General features: G+C 40.8%; 3 protein-coding genes and 1 long non-coding RNA gene across 6 annotated transcripts in view; 3 read left to right on the top strand and 1 right to left on the bottom strand.

The window, feature by feature from the left end:
• Positions 1–5,355, top strand: LOC106806880 (phosphopantothenate--cysteine ligase-like). Its single transcript, XM_014809022.1, has 7 exons — positions 1–64; positions 2,478–2,610; positions 2,879–3,012; positions 3,269–3,483; positions 4,110–4,229; positions 4,575–4,640; positions 4,806–5,355. Exons 1-7 carry the CDS (start codon positions 1–3, stop codon positions 4,983–4,985), a joined length of 912 nt encoding a protein of 303 aa, XP_014664508.1. The 3' UTR covers positions 4,986–5,355.
• Positions 5,356–6,311: 956 nt separating this feature from the next.
• Positions 6,312–10,711, bottom strand: LOC106807248 (ATP synthase-coupling factor 6, mitochondrial-like). 2 transcript variants are annotated; one of them, XM_014809542.1, is made up of 4 exons: positions 10,654–10,711; positions 7,412–7,578; positions 6,994–7,130; positions 6,312–6,532 (listed from the first exon to the last, which is right to left on the bottom strand). In XM_014809542.1, the coding sequence occupies exons 2-4, from the start codon at positions 7,570–7,572 to the stop codon at positions 6,492–6,494; spliced, it is 339 nt and encodes a 112-aa protein (XP_014665028.1). In that variant the 5' UTR covers positions 7,573–7,578; positions 10,654–10,711; the 3' UTR covers positions 6,312–6,491. The 2 variants fall into 2 exon arrangements, with proteins under 2 accessions (XP_014665028.1, XP_014665035.1); XM_014809549.1 differs by having other exon boundaries at positions 10,642–10,692.
• Positions 10,712–10,794: 83 nt separating this feature from the next.
• Positions 10,795–20,478, top strand: LOC106807232 (protein MAATS1-like). Of its 2 annotated transcripts, XM_014809523.1 has the most exons (17): positions 10,795–10,923; positions 12,022–12,079; positions 12,928–13,004; positions 13,227–13,411; positions 13,564–13,623; positions 13,979–14,163; positions 14,687–14,864; positions 15,106–15,263; positions 15,659–15,841; positions 16,347–16,498; positions 17,016–17,192; positions 17,651–17,797; positions 18,208–18,341; positions 18,711–18,807; positions 19,123–19,262; positions 19,406–19,497; positions 19,727–20,478. In XM_014809523.1, the coding sequence occupies exons 1-17, from the start codon at positions 10,888–10,890 to the stop codon at positions 19,822–19,824; spliced, it is 2,157 nt and encodes a 718-aa protein (XP_014665009.1). In that variant the 5' UTR covers positions 10,795–10,887; the 3' UTR covers positions 19,825–20,478. The 2 variants fall into 2 exon arrangements, with proteins under 2 accessions (XP_014665009.1, XP_014665017.1); XM_014809531.1 differs by lacking the exon at positions 12,022–12,079.
• Positions 20,479–22,117: 1,639 nt separating this feature from the next.
• LOC106807262 overlaps positions 22,118–22,513 on the top strand; it is a 37,109-nt gene continuing 36,713 nt past the window's right edge. The window contains exon 1 of the long non-coding RNA XR_001393645.1: positions 22,118–22,345. This is a non-coding gene — a long non-coding RNA (uncharacterized LOC106807262). The remainder of the gene's footprint in view (positions 22,346–22,513) is intronic.

Below are 22,513 nucleotides of genomic sequence, written 5' to 3'. Positions count from 1 at the left end.
ATGCGGGAACTTACGTGTCGTTTGGAAAAGATTGGGTACCAGTTCTACAAGATTGTCAAAAGCCGTAGGAGGGAGGCTTTTTATAAACCTCTATCCCACTAATCACTATCAGGTTTTGAGACAACTTCTGGGGGACCGCTGTGTTATCCGGATTAATTTTTTGTGTGGATTTTTGGGATGGCCCATGGTGGGGCTTTTTGGGGGCGGATTTTTTTGAAGTTATATCGGTTAAATTAGGTACACATGGACTTGAGCTTTGCGCTGTGCTCAAGGCATCATTTATTAGTTACAGAAGCGAATGGGGGCTTGAAGTGGGGGCATTTTGCCATTTTTTGAAAGGCCCACGTCCATGTACTGCTAGGGGCATTTTTTGAAGTGGAAAAAAAGGCCACAAAAATCTGGAATTCTTAGTTGCTTTGAAATCTGGCAAGAATTTTTCAGCCAGGCTTCAAAAAGAGGAAAGGGGCTCGTAAACTTCTGGGTTGTCCATTACGGTTAAAGCCGTCGTTTTCCAGTATCGCAATGACAACTGCCTGTTACCATTATATAACCAGTGGAAAAACAGTTGATTATACACTGTTACTGATGGCTTTATAGGGTCTAGATGTCCGCCCAAGGGGGGTTTCAAGGGATAGAGGACAATGGTCCCAACTTAAAAACCCCCCAATGGGTTCCATTCTGACATCAATATTAAATTATAATATTTATAATCAATATAATAGGTGTAGGTTAGGGTTAGTATAAGGGCCAACATTGGTTGGATTGGACCCATGTTCTCTAATCCTTGGGGGGGCCCCCCAGGGTTACTTGCCGAAAAAACCGTACCCTGCGGTCCACTATTTAGTATGGGTTAGAGGTTAGGAATTTAGGGTTAAGAATTAGGGGTTAGGTTAAGGTTTGGGAGTAGGCGGAAACGTGTCCCCTAGGGACTCCGGTTAGGTGGGAGTAAGGTTGAGGGTTACGGGTTCGGCTATTAGATTAAGTACCAGGGGTTAACGGTTCCGGGCAGTAACCGGCGGGGGGAACCATAGGGGAACCCTTTCAACAGCGTTACTGATTTGCTTCGGATAGGGGTCCTATGTCCCCCCAGGGTACTGCCAGAACGTACCCTGGGTACGGATTCACAGTATTAACTGGAACGTAACCCCTGGTAACTATCTAGCTTGAATAGTTGTGGGTTAAGGGTTTAGTGTTAGGGTTTAGGGGAGTAGGGCGTAGGCGAACCTTTCCCATAGACTTTTCGGTTTAGTTGGTAAATAGGGCGAGGTACGGGTCGCGGCATATTCTAGTTAGTAGTAGTGTACCAGCGGATTAGTTTCCGCGGTTATTACTTAACCGGGGACCGTACCCAGGGGGTACGTTTTCCGGGCAGTACCCTGGGGAACATTAGGGACCCCTATTCAAGGCGTTTTACTTGATTGTATTTCATTTTACAATGAATAATCAAAGAGCGTATAAAAAAGAAGTATAATATTAAGCTATCGTAGCCGGTGGGGCCAGGGGAAGGGTTTGCCCCCCTACCCTGGCCAGAGGGAATGTTAACAACACTGTAACTCGGGCACTGCATTTGGCGATTCGAGTTTATCCCCATGGTTTCGCACCATGGCCCCCAAAGAACACCAAACCACGCAGATGGACATTGCGGGGCCCCCAGGCCAAAATGGAATTAACTTTACACCCTAACTCTAATGCCTTGGCCGCACACGTGAGGTTATTTTAACACAAGGTAAACATGAGCGATGAGTTCATTTTTACTTACGTTGACTGCGGCGGAGTTCCCCGTGATTTTTACTCACGTGTGCGGCGGATTTTTCGTTGGGAGTAAATTTGACCCTCCGTTGCGGGTATCTTTTTAATTGAGTAAAATAAACTCACGTGTGCCCCACGGGGGCTTAAAGACTGTACCCAACTTTTTTGCGTCATTCAGCGTCGAAAGGACAATGTTTAGTGGTGTTTAATTTAATACTCATGTATTTAATGGCAACTCGTCTGTGTTGGGCACATTAACTAAACAAGGCGAAGAAAGTGTGTCTTAGCCAAAGGTAATTCCCTACTTAATTGTTGCTAAAGTGTCAGAAATTGGGAGAAATTTCTAAAAACTTTTTAAGGAGGGTTTTGCCAATTTTGTCAATGCTTTCTGGATTTTGGGGGGTTTTGGGGCAGTTTTAACTTGAACATATGAAAATAAAATTAAATCTATTTTGGTTCAAAGTATATAATAACAATTGTGAAAGCAAAAAAATATAATGTCCACAACTTATACGGCATAACAATACACTTAACATATGGGCATTTTTTGACTGAGGGAAAATTAATGATGCCGCCTTTGAACAAATGCCTACATGATTAGAATTGGTTCAATACACCGATTGCGTGCATCCGTTCTATTGGTTGGCGCAACTTAGGATCTTTTTTGAAAATTTCGGCCTAGAAATCCCATGGAGATGATTGTAGAGGCAGGCAGCAGGAGTTATGAGATTATGAACCATTATCATGTCGTGGCATTTCTTTTTCTTTTCAGTCTGGTGGTACGACAGTGCCTTTGGAGCATCGGGCTGTACGCTTCATTGATAACTTCAGCACTGGATCAAGAGGGGCAGCATCAGCAGAGTATCCTTGATTAATCAGTTGTTAAGGAGTAATGAGACTTCTTAACCTTTGTTCATATTGGACATTTTGTGAATACATTTAGCAATGGCGATGCATATGATCCAGGAGATATGATCGGTAGTAGATAATAGGGAACTATTATCTTCCCTATTATCTACTACTGATATGATCCTAGCAGAGCAATGCATATTGTTGAAGGAAGAAGGAGCTAGGGTATTTCTAGGAAAAGAATTATTCATGTAGATATTCTTAACTTCATTCTTAACAGGTATTTTTTGGAGGCAGGTTATGCTGTGATATTTTTGCATAGGAAGGAAGCATTGCTTCCATACTATCGTCATTTCAACTGCTCACAGTTCTTAGAACACCTCGCTGTCAACGATGAAAGGTCGCACGTCTCAGGTTTGCGCTTTAATTCTTATTTATATTATTAGACCTAAATTTAAACATAGGTTAGCTATATGCATTCGTTTTTATATTTTGTTGAAGTTCTATTACCTGTCAACTTTAAAATGCAATGTTGGCATGTCATGGCAGGGCATTATTGTGTTGAATTTAGGAATATAAAGCAATAACTAGTTTAAAGATTGTTTTTTTGGTACCTATAATGCGAGGTGAAAAAAAGGTCTCTGTTGTTAACCTGTAATTTTAATTGCAGTGAAGGACGATGTAGTTCCGAAGCTATTGTCGGTGCTTCTGCGATATCAGGATGTCAGCAACCAGAAGAGATTCCTGATGTTGGAGTTTACGACAGTCACTGATTACCTGTTTCTGCTGAGAGCCGCAGCCGAAGCTGTGCACGTGATCGGTAGAAATGCTATGCTGTATCTGGCTTCAGCAGTGTCAGACTTCTACATTCCATCCACCGAGTTGGTACGTATGAAACGGACATCACTTGTTTTTGGCAGGGCTAACAACCAAACACGTGTAGTATTCAGCATGTTTCACGTTTTTGCTAAGGATTTTCACGAGAACTCGGTCATCTTTTTGAAATATTGCGAACAAGTTCAGGCCAGACATTTGTTGAACAGACAGTATAAGGAAGAAAGGTTTTGGTGTTTACAACATACTGTCGCTCGATTAACACTGGCAGACAAAGTCAATTGAATACAGTAACTAACTCTAGTAATGTTTTAGTAGGCACATTTAACCATTCGTAAATGCCATATAAAACCTCTAAAGCAAGATGAATGTTTGGGAAAGGTTCGGGTGAAAAAAGCAATAGCCAATGTTGTTTTAATCATATATGACAATCCTTCCCCGGCTGCCAGTAATCAGTAAATTACACTATTGGTATCTCTAATCACAAGATATTAATCTTATCATGAGTCCCTAGTATTAGTACCCAGAAAAGGTAAAGGTTTGCATCAAAACCATATATTTGGAATGAAAAACACGTACAATACAAATAGAGATGGTGATAGTTGGAATTGAAGAAGTCACACAGAAGTCGGAATAGTCTAGGAATATAAATTCTCTTTCTACGTTGTATTTAATAGCCGGAGCACAAAATCCAGTCGTCGGGTAAACCTCTCACCGTAACCCTCCAGGCAGTCCCTAAGATGATCGGCTTGCTGGTGCAAGACTGGGCACCCGATGCCTTCATTGTATCATTCAAGGTTTGTTTTCTTGTAATTATGCAGTTTCACGTGTAAATGTCAACTTTTATAAGCTAGTGTAACGCAGCGATGTGGAGTTGTGTAACAATTCAAAATGTCATCTGCATCTAAAAGACAGCATTTTATATAGTACAAAATTGCTGTTAAAATCTTAATTTTTATTTTAATGTCAGCAATTGTACCGTAACTAGATATATTATCTTGTTTTGCTTGATTAAATATATTTCTTGTGGTATTAATGGTTGATGCCGTGGTTCTTTGCTCACACTTCTTTGATTGGCACTGCAACTCATTGTTCTGACGTTGCTTTTATATGTCACTGCATATTTCATATGCATCTTTCAGCTGGAAACCAACAAAGAGCTGTTGCTGCAGAAGTCAGAGGGTGCCCTTGATAAATATCAGCATAATGTATGTAACACATTATTCATGATATTCTGCTGTTATACGAGTGTTAACCTCTAACCATGTATTATTAATAGTTGAATTACACTAAGAACGTTGTAGGCAAATATGCCGCATGAAAATCTTTTAGATTTTTTTTTCTAAAACCGCTTCCTGTGTTTCATGTGATAGGTTGTAGTCGGGAACGTCTTGGAGACAAGGAAACGACAAGTCATTATTGTAACAAGTGGTGAAGTTGAAGGAGTGGCAATCAGTAAGGAAGAGTTACATCAAGGTGTAGAGATAGAGCTCAAGCTTGTCGATAATCTTGCTAAGAAACATAGCAGATATTGCAGAGAAACAAAGGAGTAAACTAATCATTAGCCGTACACGGGTACATATCTTTCTATAGATTTTTATTCTGATTAGATATGTAAGTCTTATACAGGGGGATTGCCCTTTGTTTAAGCTGTGGTACCTTTATTGTATTTAATGAGTTTGTTGTGATATTGTGTGTAAAAGTGTTGCTAATGTCAATGTGTATTTCCATGTGTGTGTGTATTTGGTATAGCGCAAGTCATCACACCATCTGCTCTTAATATACACAAATATGTAAAACTTGTCATTAAAAACATCAGAGAAACCCTATTGCTGACCACCTAAATTTGGCTGAGAGGGTCTATGTCTCCCTGGGTACTGCCAGAACGTACCCTGGGTACGATCCGGTATACCGGAACGTACCCTCAGGGCCTGGTAACTATCTGATATGGTTAGGGTTAGGGTTAGGGAGTAGGCATAGGCGACTCCCTAGACTCGTTAGGAGATATTATACTATACTTATACTCGGCATATTAGATAGTTACCAGGGTACGTTCCGGCAGTACCCAGGGAGACATAGACCCTCTCAGCCTAAATTTGATACCATTGCAGTTAGAAGTCACTATGTTAAATTATTAATATCTCAATATACTTTTATAGTATTGGTTTGCACTGCTGGCTATTTATTACATGTTCATGGCTCATTGGCTGCACTATTCAGTATGTGAAGGCACAGCACAGATAATGCCAGTAGGTTATTAGGAAAGCTCGTGCATGCATGCTGTCTGATATCAGGAGCGTATAATGACAAATACTGACTCCTGCTGATATTTATGTAAACTGGCAACTGAAAACTGGCTGGCCTACATGGAAACTTTAGCTGCCAGTTTATACCACATAATCCATGAATGCAACTGTGATAGCAATTTTTTAGTACTATTTTACAAATATTACAAAATTAATATAGATGTTAGGTCTTATTGTCATTGACGTTTACTTTCACTACCTTGCTGTGATTCATATATGTAATCTGTGATAAATGCAATTACTTTTACATTATCCAATATTTGGAGTGAAATAAATTTGTGACGAGAAACCTATCCACTTTTTATTTAAATAGGTTTTATGTATAATTACCACGAAAAGTCCCATGTAAATCAATTCTAAACAAAAACTCCCCATGTCAATGCACCATAAAATGACTGGTCTAACTAATTGTAACTCTATGGTGTGCAAAATACAAATTGTGCATAAGGTTATGATTCACATTATCAAACAGTTGAATGTGTTAGTTGCTTCAACTGAGTGCCACATTGTAAATAATAAATAAATTTGAAAGTCAAATTTTAAAATTTGAAGAAATAACAGTAATACTTGAGCTAACAATGAAACTATCCATTTTAATTAAGTAACTGTAACAATTAACAAACACGACTATTCATAAAGAGAAATTAAACTCGCTATGTATAAATTATTTCAGTTGTATAGATGCTACTGATGCTATAGACGAACTTGTATCAAGTACAAGTTCAGGAAATTTGTCCTAGTTGTTTATTGGTCTCACTTCTTCCCATCCATGTTTATAGGATCCACAGATGGCTCTGGAAATGAAATTGAAGTGTTATAAAGTATACCAAACATTAGCTTATATCACGTCTCATCATTGTTTTACTAATGTCTACTTTAATTTCGCCATTGCAATTTTTAAATTTTTTGGCGATATACATATAGAGATATGTCATGAACTATTTTTACTGCATTGTCACATTGAGACAATCTATTATAATCAACTTGTCACCTGCCCAGTTGCCATAGAAACTTTCAGAAATAGTTGATCTAATTGTCAGAGAAGAAATCGCAACATTTACTTCGTGCATTGAACAACCTGATAAGTCTAACAAATATTTATTTCAATAAATCATACACATGTAAATTTTGCAAAAAAAACTGCTTTGCTGCCCAAACTCAAAATGCCCAAGCTACAGCCACAACTTAACTGACTACTGTATACTATTATACCTATTATACTCCTTACATTGTATGCTTCTATTACGTATTATACCTGTGAATTGAAAAGAGGGGAAATCAGATAGGTTCACTTCTTTGCCATCAGAGTACTGCCTCTTAATTTTCTCCTGTTCATCGTGCATTTCCTTCCCGATTTCTGGAGAAGGGTCGACTAGCCCTCCACCTGCAGTCCTAGAGCAAACAATTACCGATTACATTACCATAACGTACTGCATAATGTAAAAAAATTTTTACATTTGTCCACATTGAAATGACCAGATGTAATAGCTGTACTGGAACTGCTAGTGCTCAAACTCTTACTTATGGGGGATGGAAACGTGTTGTATATTTTAGTTGATTGGCGACTTTTGCTAGCAGTACTGAGTACTAATATTAGTAGATGCTAAAGATCAGTAATAGTAATAAGTAAAACTATAAACATTTTAAAAGAACATAATTTAAGACAGACTTACTTGCTTTTTGTGTCGTATTCATGTATTTTGTCGACAAACAATTGCTGAATAGGATCAAGCTTGGCAGTTTTCTGTGCTGCTATCGCAGTGAAACCAATATTCCGCCTGCCACATGTCGCTACCAACCGGCGTAAGTGGGATAATGACATTCTAGCCAACATCTTTTGCTGAAAGTAACAGAAAATATGCAAAATGAAATTAATTTCCACAACAGTTGAACTTCTTGACAGACTTAAATCAGATATTCACAGACATAGTCACTTTTATTCATCACCAATTCCTGTTGCAGCTGCTATTAGTCTGGCTTAAAGGCATAATAGGTCCATTGATTATGCAATTTTAACGAATGCTAGAGTAACTGGCCTCTTGTGTAGTTAATAAGTACATTACCTTATAGCCGAACGCGTATTAGTTTGTCCAATATCACTGCTAGTTACTAAGAAATGTCGAATTGAAATCCACAGTCCAAAAATCGGTTGGCCACACTTTCAAAAAGCTGCCGCAAAGCGGGTGTGATACAGATTTATAGTGCACCGGACATTTTCGCACGCATATACTCTGCCGTACGCAATGCTATATCATCAGTGATTTCGATCCTTAATTGTGGTCTTAATTGTGGATTGGGTTGATTGTGGTCTTAATTGTGGTGGGTTAATTGTGGTGGTTTATTACACTATAAAATGGGAAACACGTAAATGGTGCAGAACACACGAACGAAAACTGACACCTACGAACTATAGAAGACGGACAGCCCAGATAAAACGTTATATCCTTACCTTGTCATTTTACCTTATCCCGAGCGTCCGTGTATATTACGTTCATATGCAGTATCTCTGCGCACTGGGAGATCATCTCCAGCTATTACCGTTGCAATACCAGCTATTGCAAGCTCTTGCTGCTGGCACGCTGCCGCTCAGCTGGCACGCTAGCGATAGTACAGTGCCGTAACTGTATACGTAACAGTAGGCCCTACGCTAGCTCTGATTGTAATTAACGTAAATACGAATCACGGGCGCTCGTGATAATGAAGTAGGCTGTGTTTGGGGCCAACACTATGTGAGGGATCGCGGACTAACCACGGCCACAGACTAAACATGAAAAGCAGACGGCACTACGCGCATTTACGTATATTGGTCAAACGAATACACCTGTGTTCGAAATTGAAGACATGTGGGTACCCGTTCATTAGTACCCACGGTTATTTACTTGTGCCTCAATACCGAGAATACACCCATGCAGAGATACATTCTACTAGCTCATTAGTCGTTATAAGCATCCCGGGACAAACAATTCTCTGCTAAACACCCGTAGCAACATGTGACGTCACCGAACCGAAATCGAGGCTATATTGCTTGGCAAGCAATTTAGCGTTGGCGCCAGATTACCAGATTTACGGATTTCAATTCGACATTTCTTAGTAACTAGCAGTGATATTGGAGAAACTAATACGCGTTTGGCTATAAGGTAACTAATACTTATTAACTACACAAGGTGCCAGTTACTCTAGTATTCGTTAAAATTCCATAATCAATGGACCTATTATGCCTTTAATAGTTGGTTTGTAAATGCTCATTATTAAATTCACGCTGTGTAACCGGCATTTGAGCAATCTTCGCGACATCTCGCATGCATTTTACTGTCGACAGTAAATGACATATTATGATGCATAATTGAATTATATTGTAACGGTTGATTTTTTAATAATTTATATATAATAATATAGATTTAAATGAATATGAGATTTGGAGATGTTCCAACATCAACAATGCCGGGGCCCAATCCTAGAAAACTTTAGACCGGCTTAGTTTAGCCACATTTCAAAAATTAAGGCTGAGAGTTCAAACTGGCAACAGCAAAACTAGTAGGTAGGGACTCAGAGTCGGTGAGGAACGATTGAGCAAGTGCCGAACAGCAAATCCACTGCTAATTTCAATCGTAAGCAGTCTTTTAGTCGTGAAAAAGTCTATTTAAACATATCCGCATTAAAACTATTGAATTAATGTAGCTGTAGTGCTGCTGTGGAATGTTGCTATAATTTGAAGCAAATAATTTAAATGCTAGTGACTACGCGTCCGCACCGGTCGCCGCCCTCAGCGCTACGCATCCGTAACATCCACTCACACAGTGATCGCCGTTGACTCGACTTACCGCATGATTGGCACGGGACCCGTCTGCTGATTGCCCGAAAAATATACAATATACGTTAATGGTTAGGCGTTAGGTTAAGCCTCCCTTGATTACCTATCACACGAATAAAGACATTAAAGTCTGTGAACGCCTCCTAATTAGTAAAACGGTATAAGCCGTAATAATATATGCACTCTGCCGTCTATCCTTTTCATCCGTCCCAATATCTCTCGCTCTCTCTCTCACACACGCACAGCTCTCTCTCTCTCTCTCCTCTCACACACACACACACACACACACACACACTTCTAGCTCTATCATCTCGCTCTCAACCACACACACGCACACACACACACGCACACGCACGCACGCACGCACGCACGCACGCACGCACGACGCACGCACGCACGCACGCACGCACGCCACGCACGCGACGCACGCACGCAGCACGCACGCACGCACGCACGCACACACACACACCACACACACACACACACTCGGCAATAGCAGCAGCGTCCCGTTTTCGCAATTCATGCGTGTACGTGTCGCAAGATTACTGTGTGAGTTGGATGTCCGGACGCGTAGCCTAGCGGCTCCTCGTCCGGAATCGGTCGCGTAGCCACGGCCATAATCTAAATATACGGCTTTTCAATTTCACCAATGATTGACTAATGACCTAGTAGTACTAGTAGTAGTAGTAGTCTAATCCGTAATCGTGGTGAGCACCGACTGGCAGATAAGGCCTATATCTCCCTGATCTCTGTTTGGCCTGGCTCGTTTAGCTATTTCTGACCAACCCTAACCCTGGTAACTATCTGATATGGTTAGGGTTAGGGTTAGTCAGAAATAGCTAAACGAGCCAGGTCAAACAGAGGTCAGGGAGACTGTCATAGACCCTACGGAGTACGGGCCAGACTCTGCATGAGCCGAGGTAGTCGAGCGGCATGCACGCAGAACTAGAATTATTTATCCCAAGAAATACATAGAAATGAAGTGCAAGAAATGCGTAAAGAAATGCTTATACCCTACACTAGTTACTACTTTAACTAATTACTTTAGATTTAACGTTTATGTTGGAAAAGTACAGTGAATTAAATATTTACTAATTTAGTTACACTTCACTTGTGGCAGGTCTCAGGTCTGTGGGTTCTAAAGATCACCACTAGGTGTCGGGATACTAAGACAAGTGATCTCGCGAAAATGGTTGACATGGCAACATAAAATCTCTGCACTTCTCTCCGCATTTTATGTACAGTATTCGATGCGTTGCAACTAAATGTATTGTTAGTCACTGTGAGTCATTTAAACGATGGCATCAAACACCAAAACACTAACGTTAAGGAAGTCTCATGTACAAGCTTCACGAACTCATGATTATTTATACGGTGAGCATTGCACTTTCGCAATCCGCCAATCCGCAGTGCGAGTGACGGAGACAGAGTGACGAGTGTCACTGCACAGTCTGCGACTATGCAGTGGCAGTGCCAGTGCAGTGTAGGTTAAGTCTATGCCGGCTATGGCTATGACAATGCCAATGAATCATGAATGAGTGGCAGTGCCAGTGCCATTGGCACCGAATCAGTCTTGTCCTTAGCACTGTATAATAGCCCTTCGCTCTGCGACAGGCACTTGTGCGCGGAGCGACACCGAAGGGAGTTCTACTTCTACTTCTAAGTTCTAGAGCTACTATTCTCTGTGCACTAGCCTGACTAGGATTACCGATTAGAATAACGCTGTAGGGGACAATTTTAGGGGAAAATTGCAGCGCTTGCTGGCAATTGGCAGATAAGTTTAGAACATTTGTGACAATGAGAGCCGGGATCCCAAACTACGATTGCGCACAGTTCCAGTTCCTTGTCACTGGTTAGCATGCCCACATTTTGGCCAGGGCAATGAATTTTCTCAAGGTGTAAAAACCTGGCAGGTACTGAGTCTGAGGTAGTGTGTTCAGATCATGCACACAACCTTAATTAGAATTAGACCACCTCCACGTTTTATCCATGCCACATAAATTTCCTACAGTGCCAGATCTAACAGGGCTTTATGGTAGAGTGAAATAAGGGGTAGATAATGCAGTAACTTTGTATTTTTACGCAATAACTTCACACTTGTGTGCCAACTGAAGACTTGAATTTTCGATAATCGTGTATCGTTCCGTGGATATCCTATTGCAATAATTGCTGCACCATCACTGGCCTTCCACACTCATATTCCATGTCTCTCCATATATATACCCTATTGTATAATCTGCCTGGCTTATACCTACAATTTCTCCCTTGTCCTCAAGCATTTTCCTGTGATTTTTGTTGCATAAACATGTAAAATCATTCCCATACTACTATAGCAGCATATAGTACTATAAACATAGTTAGAACTGTTTTCGAGTTGCATTCAAGGTACTGATGGAAGAAGTCTAGGTTCGTGTTCCTGGAATAGCTAAATCTCTATAAGGGTGAGAATGTGATGAATTCTTCTCATGCAAGGTTATCATGTTGTCGAAGAAAAAGTCAAACAGATGCCAGGTTCAGAGACCACATACATGTATGCCTCTGTAGTTTAATTCTTTATCACCTACAGTCACTGAACACCACTTAATAAAAATAGAAATATAGTCAACTATATAGCACCTGTAAATAATGTTTCCTACACACGTGCAAAATTGTAAGTGCAACTTCACTACTAGGTAGTTCCTAGTTTAAAATGTTCATGTAATGCATAAGGCATCACCCTGTATGTATTGCTCTGGTAATTAACTAAGTAGATTGCAGCATGTTATTTCCTGGTATGTTCTATAGCATGATAATGCAAAGCAGCATGGCTATGTATTCTGTATGACTATTATAACCATTTTAGCTTGGGTCATTCACTGACACATGTTTCGTTTCTTGGCCAGAGTTTATCACAAACGTCTTCAGGAAGGTTTTAAACTAATGCCTTTCTTTGCACTTTCCATTCAACACAAACTTGCATGTGAGGTGCTATGGAGATAGTGAGATTTTGTTGCTTAGCTGCTACATTTTTAAACTTATGAGCTGAGATGTTCAGGTCAGCAAAGCATGGCTAGTGCAGATCAGTGTCGACACAATCATGCTGTTATAATGCTAATGTATGGCAATGGCATGATTATGGAATTTCATTATACATATCTATATACCCATTTTTCTTGTTCAGACAGTTGGAGATGTCTATTATATGTTATAAAATATATTGTCTACGTATTCTATGCTTGTTTTTATAATGTTAAAGAATAACACAATTTGCATTAATCGTGTGGTAGTGTGCAATGTCTCACTGAATAGCAATCAATATTTGTCGTATTTGTAATGTTGGTTTTCTGAGGAGAAATTCAACCGCAGAGCTCTCATTTGTTTATACTTGTTGTATTAAAGATCCTCTGTATACTACGTCAAGTGAGAGGGACCACGCTCGTTCATCAACCAAAGCGCAAACCTCTCTGGAACGAGTGGTAAGTCGAATAAATTCTGCCGTACACAATATCAGAAACATAATAATTACCATAAAAGAATATAATGGAAAATATTTAAAAAAATCTTGACCGTTGGCTTCACGTTTGGTAGACTTGGGTAGATTGTATTGTGTAGTACGTATAAGACTTAGTATAGAATGTAGCAAGTGTAGTGCATATAGTATACCTCTGTGTAGTTTCATATAAGAATCCTGCTTCTAGAAACGACTCCCCAAGTATGGCACGATGTTCAGTGAGCTGCGTCACCACCCACGCTTCTCCGTGGAGCTGGACTCTACTGACCCTGTTCCGCCGTGGATCATGCGGGACTGGAGAGGAACTAACGAACAGATGGGAAGCAGTGAACAGCACATCACTGGTAGCGAGCGTTACAAATTCTTCAGAAGGTATATAATATCTATATATATATATAATACTCTACTGCTGTTTTGGGATCGTGTATCATGCATATAATCATTAAAGTGTTTGATTGCATATTCCGAAGTATAGGCCTTTTTGTTAGAATTTATAATGGTAAAAAAACGTGTTTATCTTGCAGGCCTTTGATTCCCTTTATCCAGCAGACACCAGCAGGAGTTGTTCTTGATCAAACTGGCAGGTTGGTTTTACAGTACATTGAATCATTAAATTCATATTTAATTTGAAGACTCAGGCTAATAATTATTCTGCAAAATTTCTGCAAAAACTCTTATTATATATATATATATATACTATATATTATAAGATATATACTATATAGAGAGAGAGAGAGAGAGAGAGAGAGAGAGAGAGAGAGAGAGAGATAGCGAAAGAGAGAGAGCAGATTAATATTTTTTAAAGAAATTAAATAAATGTAATTAGAGAATTAATAATAGACATCTATTATGCATTTTCAGTAATTTTTTAAAAATTGCTTTAATTATTTATTATCATATAGTATGGATGACTCATGGTTCTTTGTCTGTCAATGACAGGGGAGATGGCATGTTGCTTCAGCAACAACCAGAAGAGCCCCAGCACTCGGATAGCAAAACAAGAACTGTGTATGTACAGACAGACTACAGAGACAGCGAGACTCAAACCTATCCTTACAGCCCTGGCTATCACATCCAGCCAGGCTCGAATCCTGAGATCCTTACGCTCAGCACACTGGCATGGGGTAAGAAGTCACTCTTGAGCCATGTATATATCGAGTTAATGCATGAAGACTGCGAGTGTATGCGAACTGCTCAGCCAGTCATGTGAGCAAATGACAGTTTTTTGCTGATCTTACATGGTCTGTTTGAATGCTACTACTAGCTTCTGATTGTCAGCAACACCTGCCTGTGCTCTTCAGGTGTGTAAACCCTTTCTAACTTCCTATGTGTGAAAGTGAAGTTCACTGTGGTAATAGGGCTCAGATATTTTTAGGTTCGGCTACAATATCAGCAATATAGCACGAATTGCAGCAGCAGCAGTAGCAGCAGCAGCAGCAGCAGTAGCAGCAGTAGTAGCAGCAGCAGCAACAGTAGCAGCAGCAGCAGCAACAGTAGCAGCAGCAGCAGCAGCAGCAGTAACAGCAGCAGCAGCAGCAACAACAGCATTGGGAGCTAAGCAGGAGATGTTAGATTGGCACCACCGCTCTGCCGAACTTCTTTAAGACTGGAACCCTTTTAGTTCATCAGTCTTTTATCTGCATACAGGGCATGGACTACCAGCGGGACTAGCAGAGGTGGAGATGATAGAGAGAGCGCGGGCCAAGCGAGCGTGGGAGGCCACGTTGCCACCCATCAGTGACCCGACACAGCTACATAAAAGACAGCACATGATGGAAGAGATGGAGAGAGAGGAATGGGCATTCAGGGAAACTGAAATATACAGGCGTGTTCAGCTTATATTCATTTATTTATTTATCAAAGTAACAATTCAAAGTTCAAGTTCAATTCAATTCAGGTTTCACAAAAACCTGAATTGAATTGAAATTGATTGAAATTGATTTGTTCAAATTGTACGCGAGCAGCAAACTTTTGGCTAGTATGAGAATCAGATCGCAAAGTTTTACACGTTAACGTGGCGAGTACATCGATAAGTCTTATACATATGTGTTCTATAATACTTTTAGGATTCAAGAGGCCAGGTTAACGACTTTGAAGAGATTGCTCAAGGACAGAGAGAAGCAAAACTTGCAACTGAACAAAAAGCGATTGGATAAGATGTGGTCAAAGAAGCAAAATGTGAAAGAAGAAAAGCTCAAACATATACAAGCTGAACATGTGAAAGGTAAGGTCAGATTCATATAGGGCACGATACAGGATGACATACTCAGGAATTTGTAAACCATTCATAAATATAGGCTAAAGTAAGTTACAGTAACAATGGTTGGAAATCGAGTCACTATATAGATTATAACTGCAATCACCTAGATTTATATGATATTGTATTGTTCACAGCCATAAATGTTTGACAGAGGTTTTTTGTTACAGTGGTTGGAAATTGCTTTTTTATTTAAGGTTTCTTCAATATATTTAGTTTTAACTTTGCCGAGAAATAGATGTGATGGCGAGGAATCAAATTATGCATTCAACTAAAAAAAGGATCAGTATTGTGCCAGGAAGCACCCATATTTCTGTTATTCATCTGATAATTATAGCATGAATGGAACACGTGTATTGCAGCAATGCGTAAGCTCCTAGAGAAACGGAAGCAGGTGCTTGGGCGGCCACTTAAAAGGGACATTGTGCAAGACTATTCGAATCATGGATCACAGACCTACGCGCCCATTTGCCGTAATGGTGTGTTCCAGGATGTGAATGCAGACCAGTACAGAGTGAAAAGCAAATACCTAGACTCCTACTCAGGTATGATGATTGTATTTATCAATCACTGACTAGGTATTGCATGAAAAAAATATTTACGATCAAATGCAGGACTTTAGAAATGATTTTTCTTAATTGTCTTTTTATGTGTAAGTGAGGAAGATCATTATTTCTATTTTTCTATCATCATTTATTATTACTCTGTCATATATATCATATATTCATTATTATTATAATAGAAACAAGTTATCCATGCAACGAATAGTGCAGTGATTGGCATGTTAAAAAAACCAACAAACAAATGAATCCATGTGACGCTTTCCTTAAAAAATTGGAGGTCATAGATAGTTCATAGCTAGCAGAGACAAGAACAAATCCCTATTTTCTACGTTTCCACGTTTCTATATTTCTACGTTTTGTACGTACATCATACTTCTACATCCTCCTACGTCCATCGAACTATTTACATCATATTATGTACATCATCTACTACATTTTCTACATTTTTTTTGTACGTGCGTATGTTTTCTACGTTTTCACGTGCTAGGTCTGTTGGAGCTGGAAGCATTCCTGCCTGATAACGTGCTCGAACCTTCCATCACACCTCCAAAGCCGAAATTCACCGATAAAGACGGGTTCGTTAAGCGAGCGTTTCGACGGGAGAAGGAACTCGATGAGGTGTATGCCGCCATCAAGAAGGTAGGTGCAGACTCGGCCGATGAATTCCGTTTTCGAAGCTAATTGTATTACATTAGAAATTCATTCACGGCTAGAGCTAATCGAGCATACATTCTATATTTACATGATCTACCTTACATTTATCTGAGGTATTGTAGTGTAATAATGTAAAGATGTGCAGCATTGCTGAATGGCTAGCATTCAGATTTTTAAAGGGAAGGATTGGGATGCATCTCTCACCCCAGTCACTATTACTATTGTCTTTATGCAAGACAGGTTGCATGCATTGCATCTAAGACACTCTGCACACATTGCATCCAGGGGAAGGAGTGCATTAAAATGGAAATTTGTTTGTTCTCTAATAGTTTGCTGAACGTAATTCTATAAGTTAGCCATCGGTCTACTAAGGACAGTTGACGTATAACTGACTGATGGTCTTTCGTTATCAATGCGAACATTATTAATATTCAAGTCCTTGTTCTAATTAAAAAAATAATCGTGGTTACTGCACATTGGCTAAGCACACGGTTGTATGCAGGAGCAGCAGGCACCGACTCCAGTGAAGTCCGCTCCACGCTACCTGCAAAAGATTGAGAAGCCAGTGCCACGACCTCCCACTCCCACAGTGTCTATTCCATGTGAGGAAGAAGAACAGCGAGAGTTGGCCGTCATCCTTTTGCAGAGGGTCGTGCGAGGTCGCGCAATCCAAAACATGGTATGCAGCGATTGGTGGAATTTCTTTTTCGTAGTGATGCATGTATTTATTAGCTCAGTTTGCTAAGGCGGTGAGTTACTTTGTGTCGTGATTTTTGCACTAGGCTAGTGTTGCCATTCGCATTATCATTATATAAATGTTAATTCACAGTCAGGGCAGCTATCATTGTTAATATCTTCTTACTCCACAAGCTCAATATTGCGTGAAGCTGCTAAGCAGTGATATTTTATTTACCACCAGATGTCAGCACCTGTCAACTGGCTGCATTGTATCAAATATCTTGCAGATGTGCTTGAATGGTGAAATATATATTTCCAAGCAATTTCTCATGTTACATAAAAACATACATGTAACATCCCTTGCCAGCTGGAAAACGTGCATTTTCTGATGGGTGTACGCGTGTAACTCGTCCCGTGTGTGTTACTAACGTAGCGTCTCTTGCTTCTTCCTCCTGTTAGATGTATGAGGGCAAGGGACGTCGGGCAGAGCTCATAGATGAGCTGCGTAGCACTCACGCCCTGCAGACGGCAGAACAGCAGGTGAAGAAGCTGGACAGACAGGCCACCATGGCACTGCAGAGGCACATAAAGCTACTCGAAAACAAGGTATTTTTTAGGCATTTACAAGTGCTGTGAGCACATGTATGTTCCAAAGGATAACACGAGAGAAAAAAACCAGCTTGCAAGCATGGGAATTAAAGTAATACCAGAAATGTTATACAGAAATCATGTCAGTCTTTAGGAAGTTGAGTGAGACACAAGGAAAAGAATTGCACATGTGGCACACTGGGTTCTTCAAAACCCTGTAAAAAAAAGGAACCTTCACAGTAGCTCTTAGCAATCTGTGTGAATTCCTAAGAATTTTTGCCAATATCGTCCGACTTTAGAAACCATAAGACGGATGCAGCCGATCGATCTTCACACCTTTTACGCGAATTATCACAATATTCCATCGGCTTCGACTACAACGCACACGCATCGCACTCGACTAACATGCACTGCTAACCTCTTCACAGGAGTATCGCATAGACGAAGTGCTGAGTGAGATGGAAGGCGGTGCCATCGCTGGCATGCTGGACTTCCTCAGCAAGGAGTTGATTCGCTTGCAGGAAGAGCGACGCATTCACGCCCTCGCCATGTTGGCCGAGAGGTAAGATCGAAATCTTGTCGCGCCTCACCGCGGGAGGAAACTGCTCTGAGGGGCAGTAGAACTCGGGGTAGCACGCACTTACGTATATTCAAAGTATATAATTTCACGGTAGCAGTCGCATACCTTTTTGGGGGAAAATGGACTACTGCATACTTTAGTTACCTTTAGTTGATTGTGTTGCCTACAGGTGGCACCACGAGGTAACTAAAGGATTCTTTCATGGGCAGTGTACATTTCTGCCATGCAGTGTTTGATTTTAATCTGATAACCAACAGTGGCAATTGGCAGACTACGAAGTCTCCCGTATAGCGTAGATATCATATATGGTGATATATCATGATATTATATATCATGTATGAATCCTTGCAGAGAGAGAAGGATGAGGGAGGCTGAGGAGTCTGGTCGCAGGCAGGTGGAAGAGAGGAGGAGACGCGAGGAAGACGAAATATTCAAACAGCTCATAAAGGTGCGAGTTCAGATTAAATTTCATACTGGACTGAACTTGATTGACGTGTGTGCTCCATGTGTGAATATTTTTTTCCCTCAATTTCGGTCGTCTCCTCAATCTGTATGTACATGCGATGTGTATGCACAGACGCACCTGTGTGTGCGTGCGTGCGTGCGTGCGTGCATACGTGTGTGCATGCTTGCGTCTGTGCGTGCGTGCGTGTGTGCGTGAGCCTGTGTGAGTGCGCACCTGCGTGTGTGCATGCGTGCGTGTGTGCGTGCATGCGTGTGTGCATGTGCGGGTATTGAATCTGTGTTAGTACTGTTATTGCAGGTCCACCAGGACACGGTTGACACGTACCTAGAGGACGTCATACTACAGACAGTCGAAAATACGGCCGACCAACAAGCTAGGAGTGACATTCAGAAGATGGCCCATCACATCAACGATGTTGCTTACGATGTCGAGGAAAGGTAATCGAAAAGAAAACTTTATCTGTTTCCCATTCCCTTTGTGTCGAAAATCACACAATTTCATTAAACAACAGGTGACATATGATGTGATCAAATATTTTATACCTTGACCTTATTATTTGCATGACATTTTTTTACTGCAGGATGTCTTTATTAGAAAGGGAGGATCTCGTTGCCGAACTGGTGCACAGTTTCTTGCTGCCTGAAGTGCAGAAGCAAATGTCTCGGGAGAAAGGTATGTGCGCTTGCAGTGATTTTTTCGCATGCATTTTTTTCAAGTAAATAATTTTTTTTACGATTTGCAAAGATTAACAGCCAAGTTGTAATCCTCATCGCAGTATGTTACCTTTCATGTTATGCCTGATTGTATTTGCGCTGCGAAGCGTACGCGTGCTGTAAAGCAAAAACGAGCAACATGTGTATGTATGTAAACGATATAAAATTAACGCTGCTAAATTTTGCAGTGAAAGCTCAGCAGAGGCAATACCTTGTAGGTGCTCACAACGCACTATACGGAGAGGCGTCTACAACTGAAAGCGAGGAGCATGATCAAAAAACCTGAACCAATGAAACCAATTGATAGGTCTTAAATGCCTTTCCACGTTTGCAAATAAAAAATGCAACAAAAATTCTACCAATTTCATGTGATGCAATGTGTTGAGTGCACAAATGCAAGTTTGCAAATAGCAATAATTCTGAATATGATTGTAATAACATGTGCCTTCTTTTGATGGCTTGATAATTGTATATATATATTTAGTTTGTAGATTTGTTTTTTTAGTTGTATTTATTTTAGTCAATAGTGTTTGCATCCGAATGCAGTGTTATTTTAATAACTAATAGTAATTGCATCCGAATGCAGTGTTATTTTAATAACTAATAGTAATTGCATCCGAATGCAGTGTCTAGGGTTTTTAAGTAGAAGGTGATGCAACAAAGCTATCTATAATAGTGGCAGTGTCTAGGGTTTTTAAGTAGAAGGTGATGCAACAAAGCTATCTATAATAGTGGCAGTGTACCTAACAATGTATGCACGTGTTCACAGGATGGTGACTTGCCTGCCTACATACCAGCATTTGTTTTGTATCACCTGGTAGTCTTAATCTCTAATTGTCACCGTACTATAAGAAAAATAACCCATTCTCATACATTTGATACTATGGTACGATATATTCTGTGTCATTCTGTGAATATATATAATGTGGTATCCTGTGAATTATTTGTCTTCAAGTGTATTTATCTAACTAAACTCCCTCTCAGACGGATGGATGGATGCATGGATGGATTGATTGATTGATGGATGGATTGATTAATTGATTGATGGATGGATGGATGGGTGGGTGTGCGGTCGGGCGGGTGGGTGGATGGACGGACGAACAGACGAACGAACAGACGGACCGGACAGATAGATTATCACATGACGTCGTCAGTCAGCATCTCGTCGTGCAGTCATTCCAGGCCTCGTATTTGTTGATAGCACAATAGTGCTATACTAGTATAGTGTTTGTTGTATTGCTATGCTTTCGTCCATATATTATAAGCAACGTTTCTAATTTCCTGAACGTCCAATGAACACCGCGGTTCCCCGTCATTGTTCCGTTAAACGTGGTAGAGTGCATAATCTGTTTGCCTATGAGATTTCCTACCGCTAAACACGCGTGATATCCTGCTGGCCACACACTATGTGGGAGACTTAGCGGAGCCACCTCGGCCATGAAGACGTCTTACAATCGCTTACCACGGCACCCGGGCCATTAACGAAGGTCTTGGAAACTTGCACTCTGTGCTGCTAAGTCAGTCACCGCTTAGTCACTGCTTAGTGGCTGCCAACAATGACGGTTAAACCCAGGATAAAGACACGCGTCCTTTACTCTATGGGCGACAATGATGGCAGATTGGGTCTTGTATTTGGGAATGAAGCCAAATGGTGATGCCATTTATTCTTCAAGTCGCTTGAGGTGGCGAAAATGGCAAAAAAAACACACCATAAGCCATATAAATACATCATAAGCCGGTCGATCTGGCGGTAGTGCGTGTGGGAACTGTGGGCTTGTAGTTGCCCACGCCCTCGCATGTCCGCCCGCACGCACACATTCACGCACGCCCTATCGCACGCACGCACGCACATGGACAAAAAGAGAAAAAAAGGAAGCGGAGAGACGCGCTCTCACAGTGGCAGATAACATTATGTGTTCGCAGTTATACGCTCTAGTGTAGAGGACATTCACATATCGCGATCATTACCCTGCGAAGCATTCCACTCCAGAAATCCCTCTTGTTATACGTATTATATTACATTTATACTCAACGCTACCAGTTTTCTGTCTCGCCATCCATCTCCTCGTTTTCTTTCATTCGCCGTCCTTCTTTCTTCCATGTATAAATGTTGTACTTTATTTTTCAGTTACTTTCTCTGTCGCTTTGAATTGCTATTTCTCGTTCTTATTTTTCGTTATTTTTCTCTTTCGTTATCTCTTTCCTTGTTTCTTTCACTGTCTCTTTTTTCGTTTTCTGTCTATTTACCCTCTTGCTCATTCTTTCTCTTTGTAACTAGCTCTTTTCTAACTAACTTCTGCTCTCTCGCCACATGGCTTTCTCCGACATCATGGCTTTACCCAAACGTCCCGCCCCCATGCACTAACCAAGCCACTGCGACCAACCCACCTTAAATGAGAGACGTATTCGCAAGATGTGCATGCAGTCAACTCACTGTCCTGTTTTAATCAGCCTGTCTATTTCTGAGCGCCGATGGTCACTTAGTTCCACTACACGCATCAGTGCTGATCCGCGCAAGTAGTACAGCAGTGCCCGTAAGCTCTTCCATCCAGGGTTCTAGCTATCTTGTCGCCTCTCATCTCCCATGTCGACCTTGCCGTGGTGTAGTAGACGTCGTTCGTTCGTGCACAAACCTCCGCCAGTGCGAGCGAGTTGGTCGCCGAACGCTGACGAATTTTATCCTTTGGTGCTGGACGTGTCCCCGTTGCTGCTGCGCACGCACCAGCTTTGCTCACCAAGGTTGCATCCCTCATCTCGCCAAAAGGTTTCTGCTAGACAGTTGCACGTTTGGACCGCCTCAATGATCCGTAAGTTTGCATTAATCCACACATATCGACAATATATTGGCGATGTCGTCAGGAGCATGGCAACTAGAGGTATATAACGTTTACGGAACTTTTTTTTTTTAACTTACGTTACATTTATCTTGCTATCTTTTTTACTTTTGACATGTACTGTTTTAGTATATTATATTA

This window comes from Priapulus caudatus, unplaced genomic scaffold, assembly GCF_000485595.1.
Source record: "Priapulus caudatus unplaced genomic scaffold, Priapulus_caudatus-5.0.1 Scaffold10, whole genome shotgun sequence".
In the NCBI taxonomy this organism is placed as follows: domain Eukaryota; kingdom Metazoa; phylum Priapulida; class Priapulimorpha; order Priapulimorphida; family Priapulidae; genus Priapulus; species Priapulus caudatus.
This window is presented reverse-complemented; position numbering and strand designations above follow the sequence as displayed.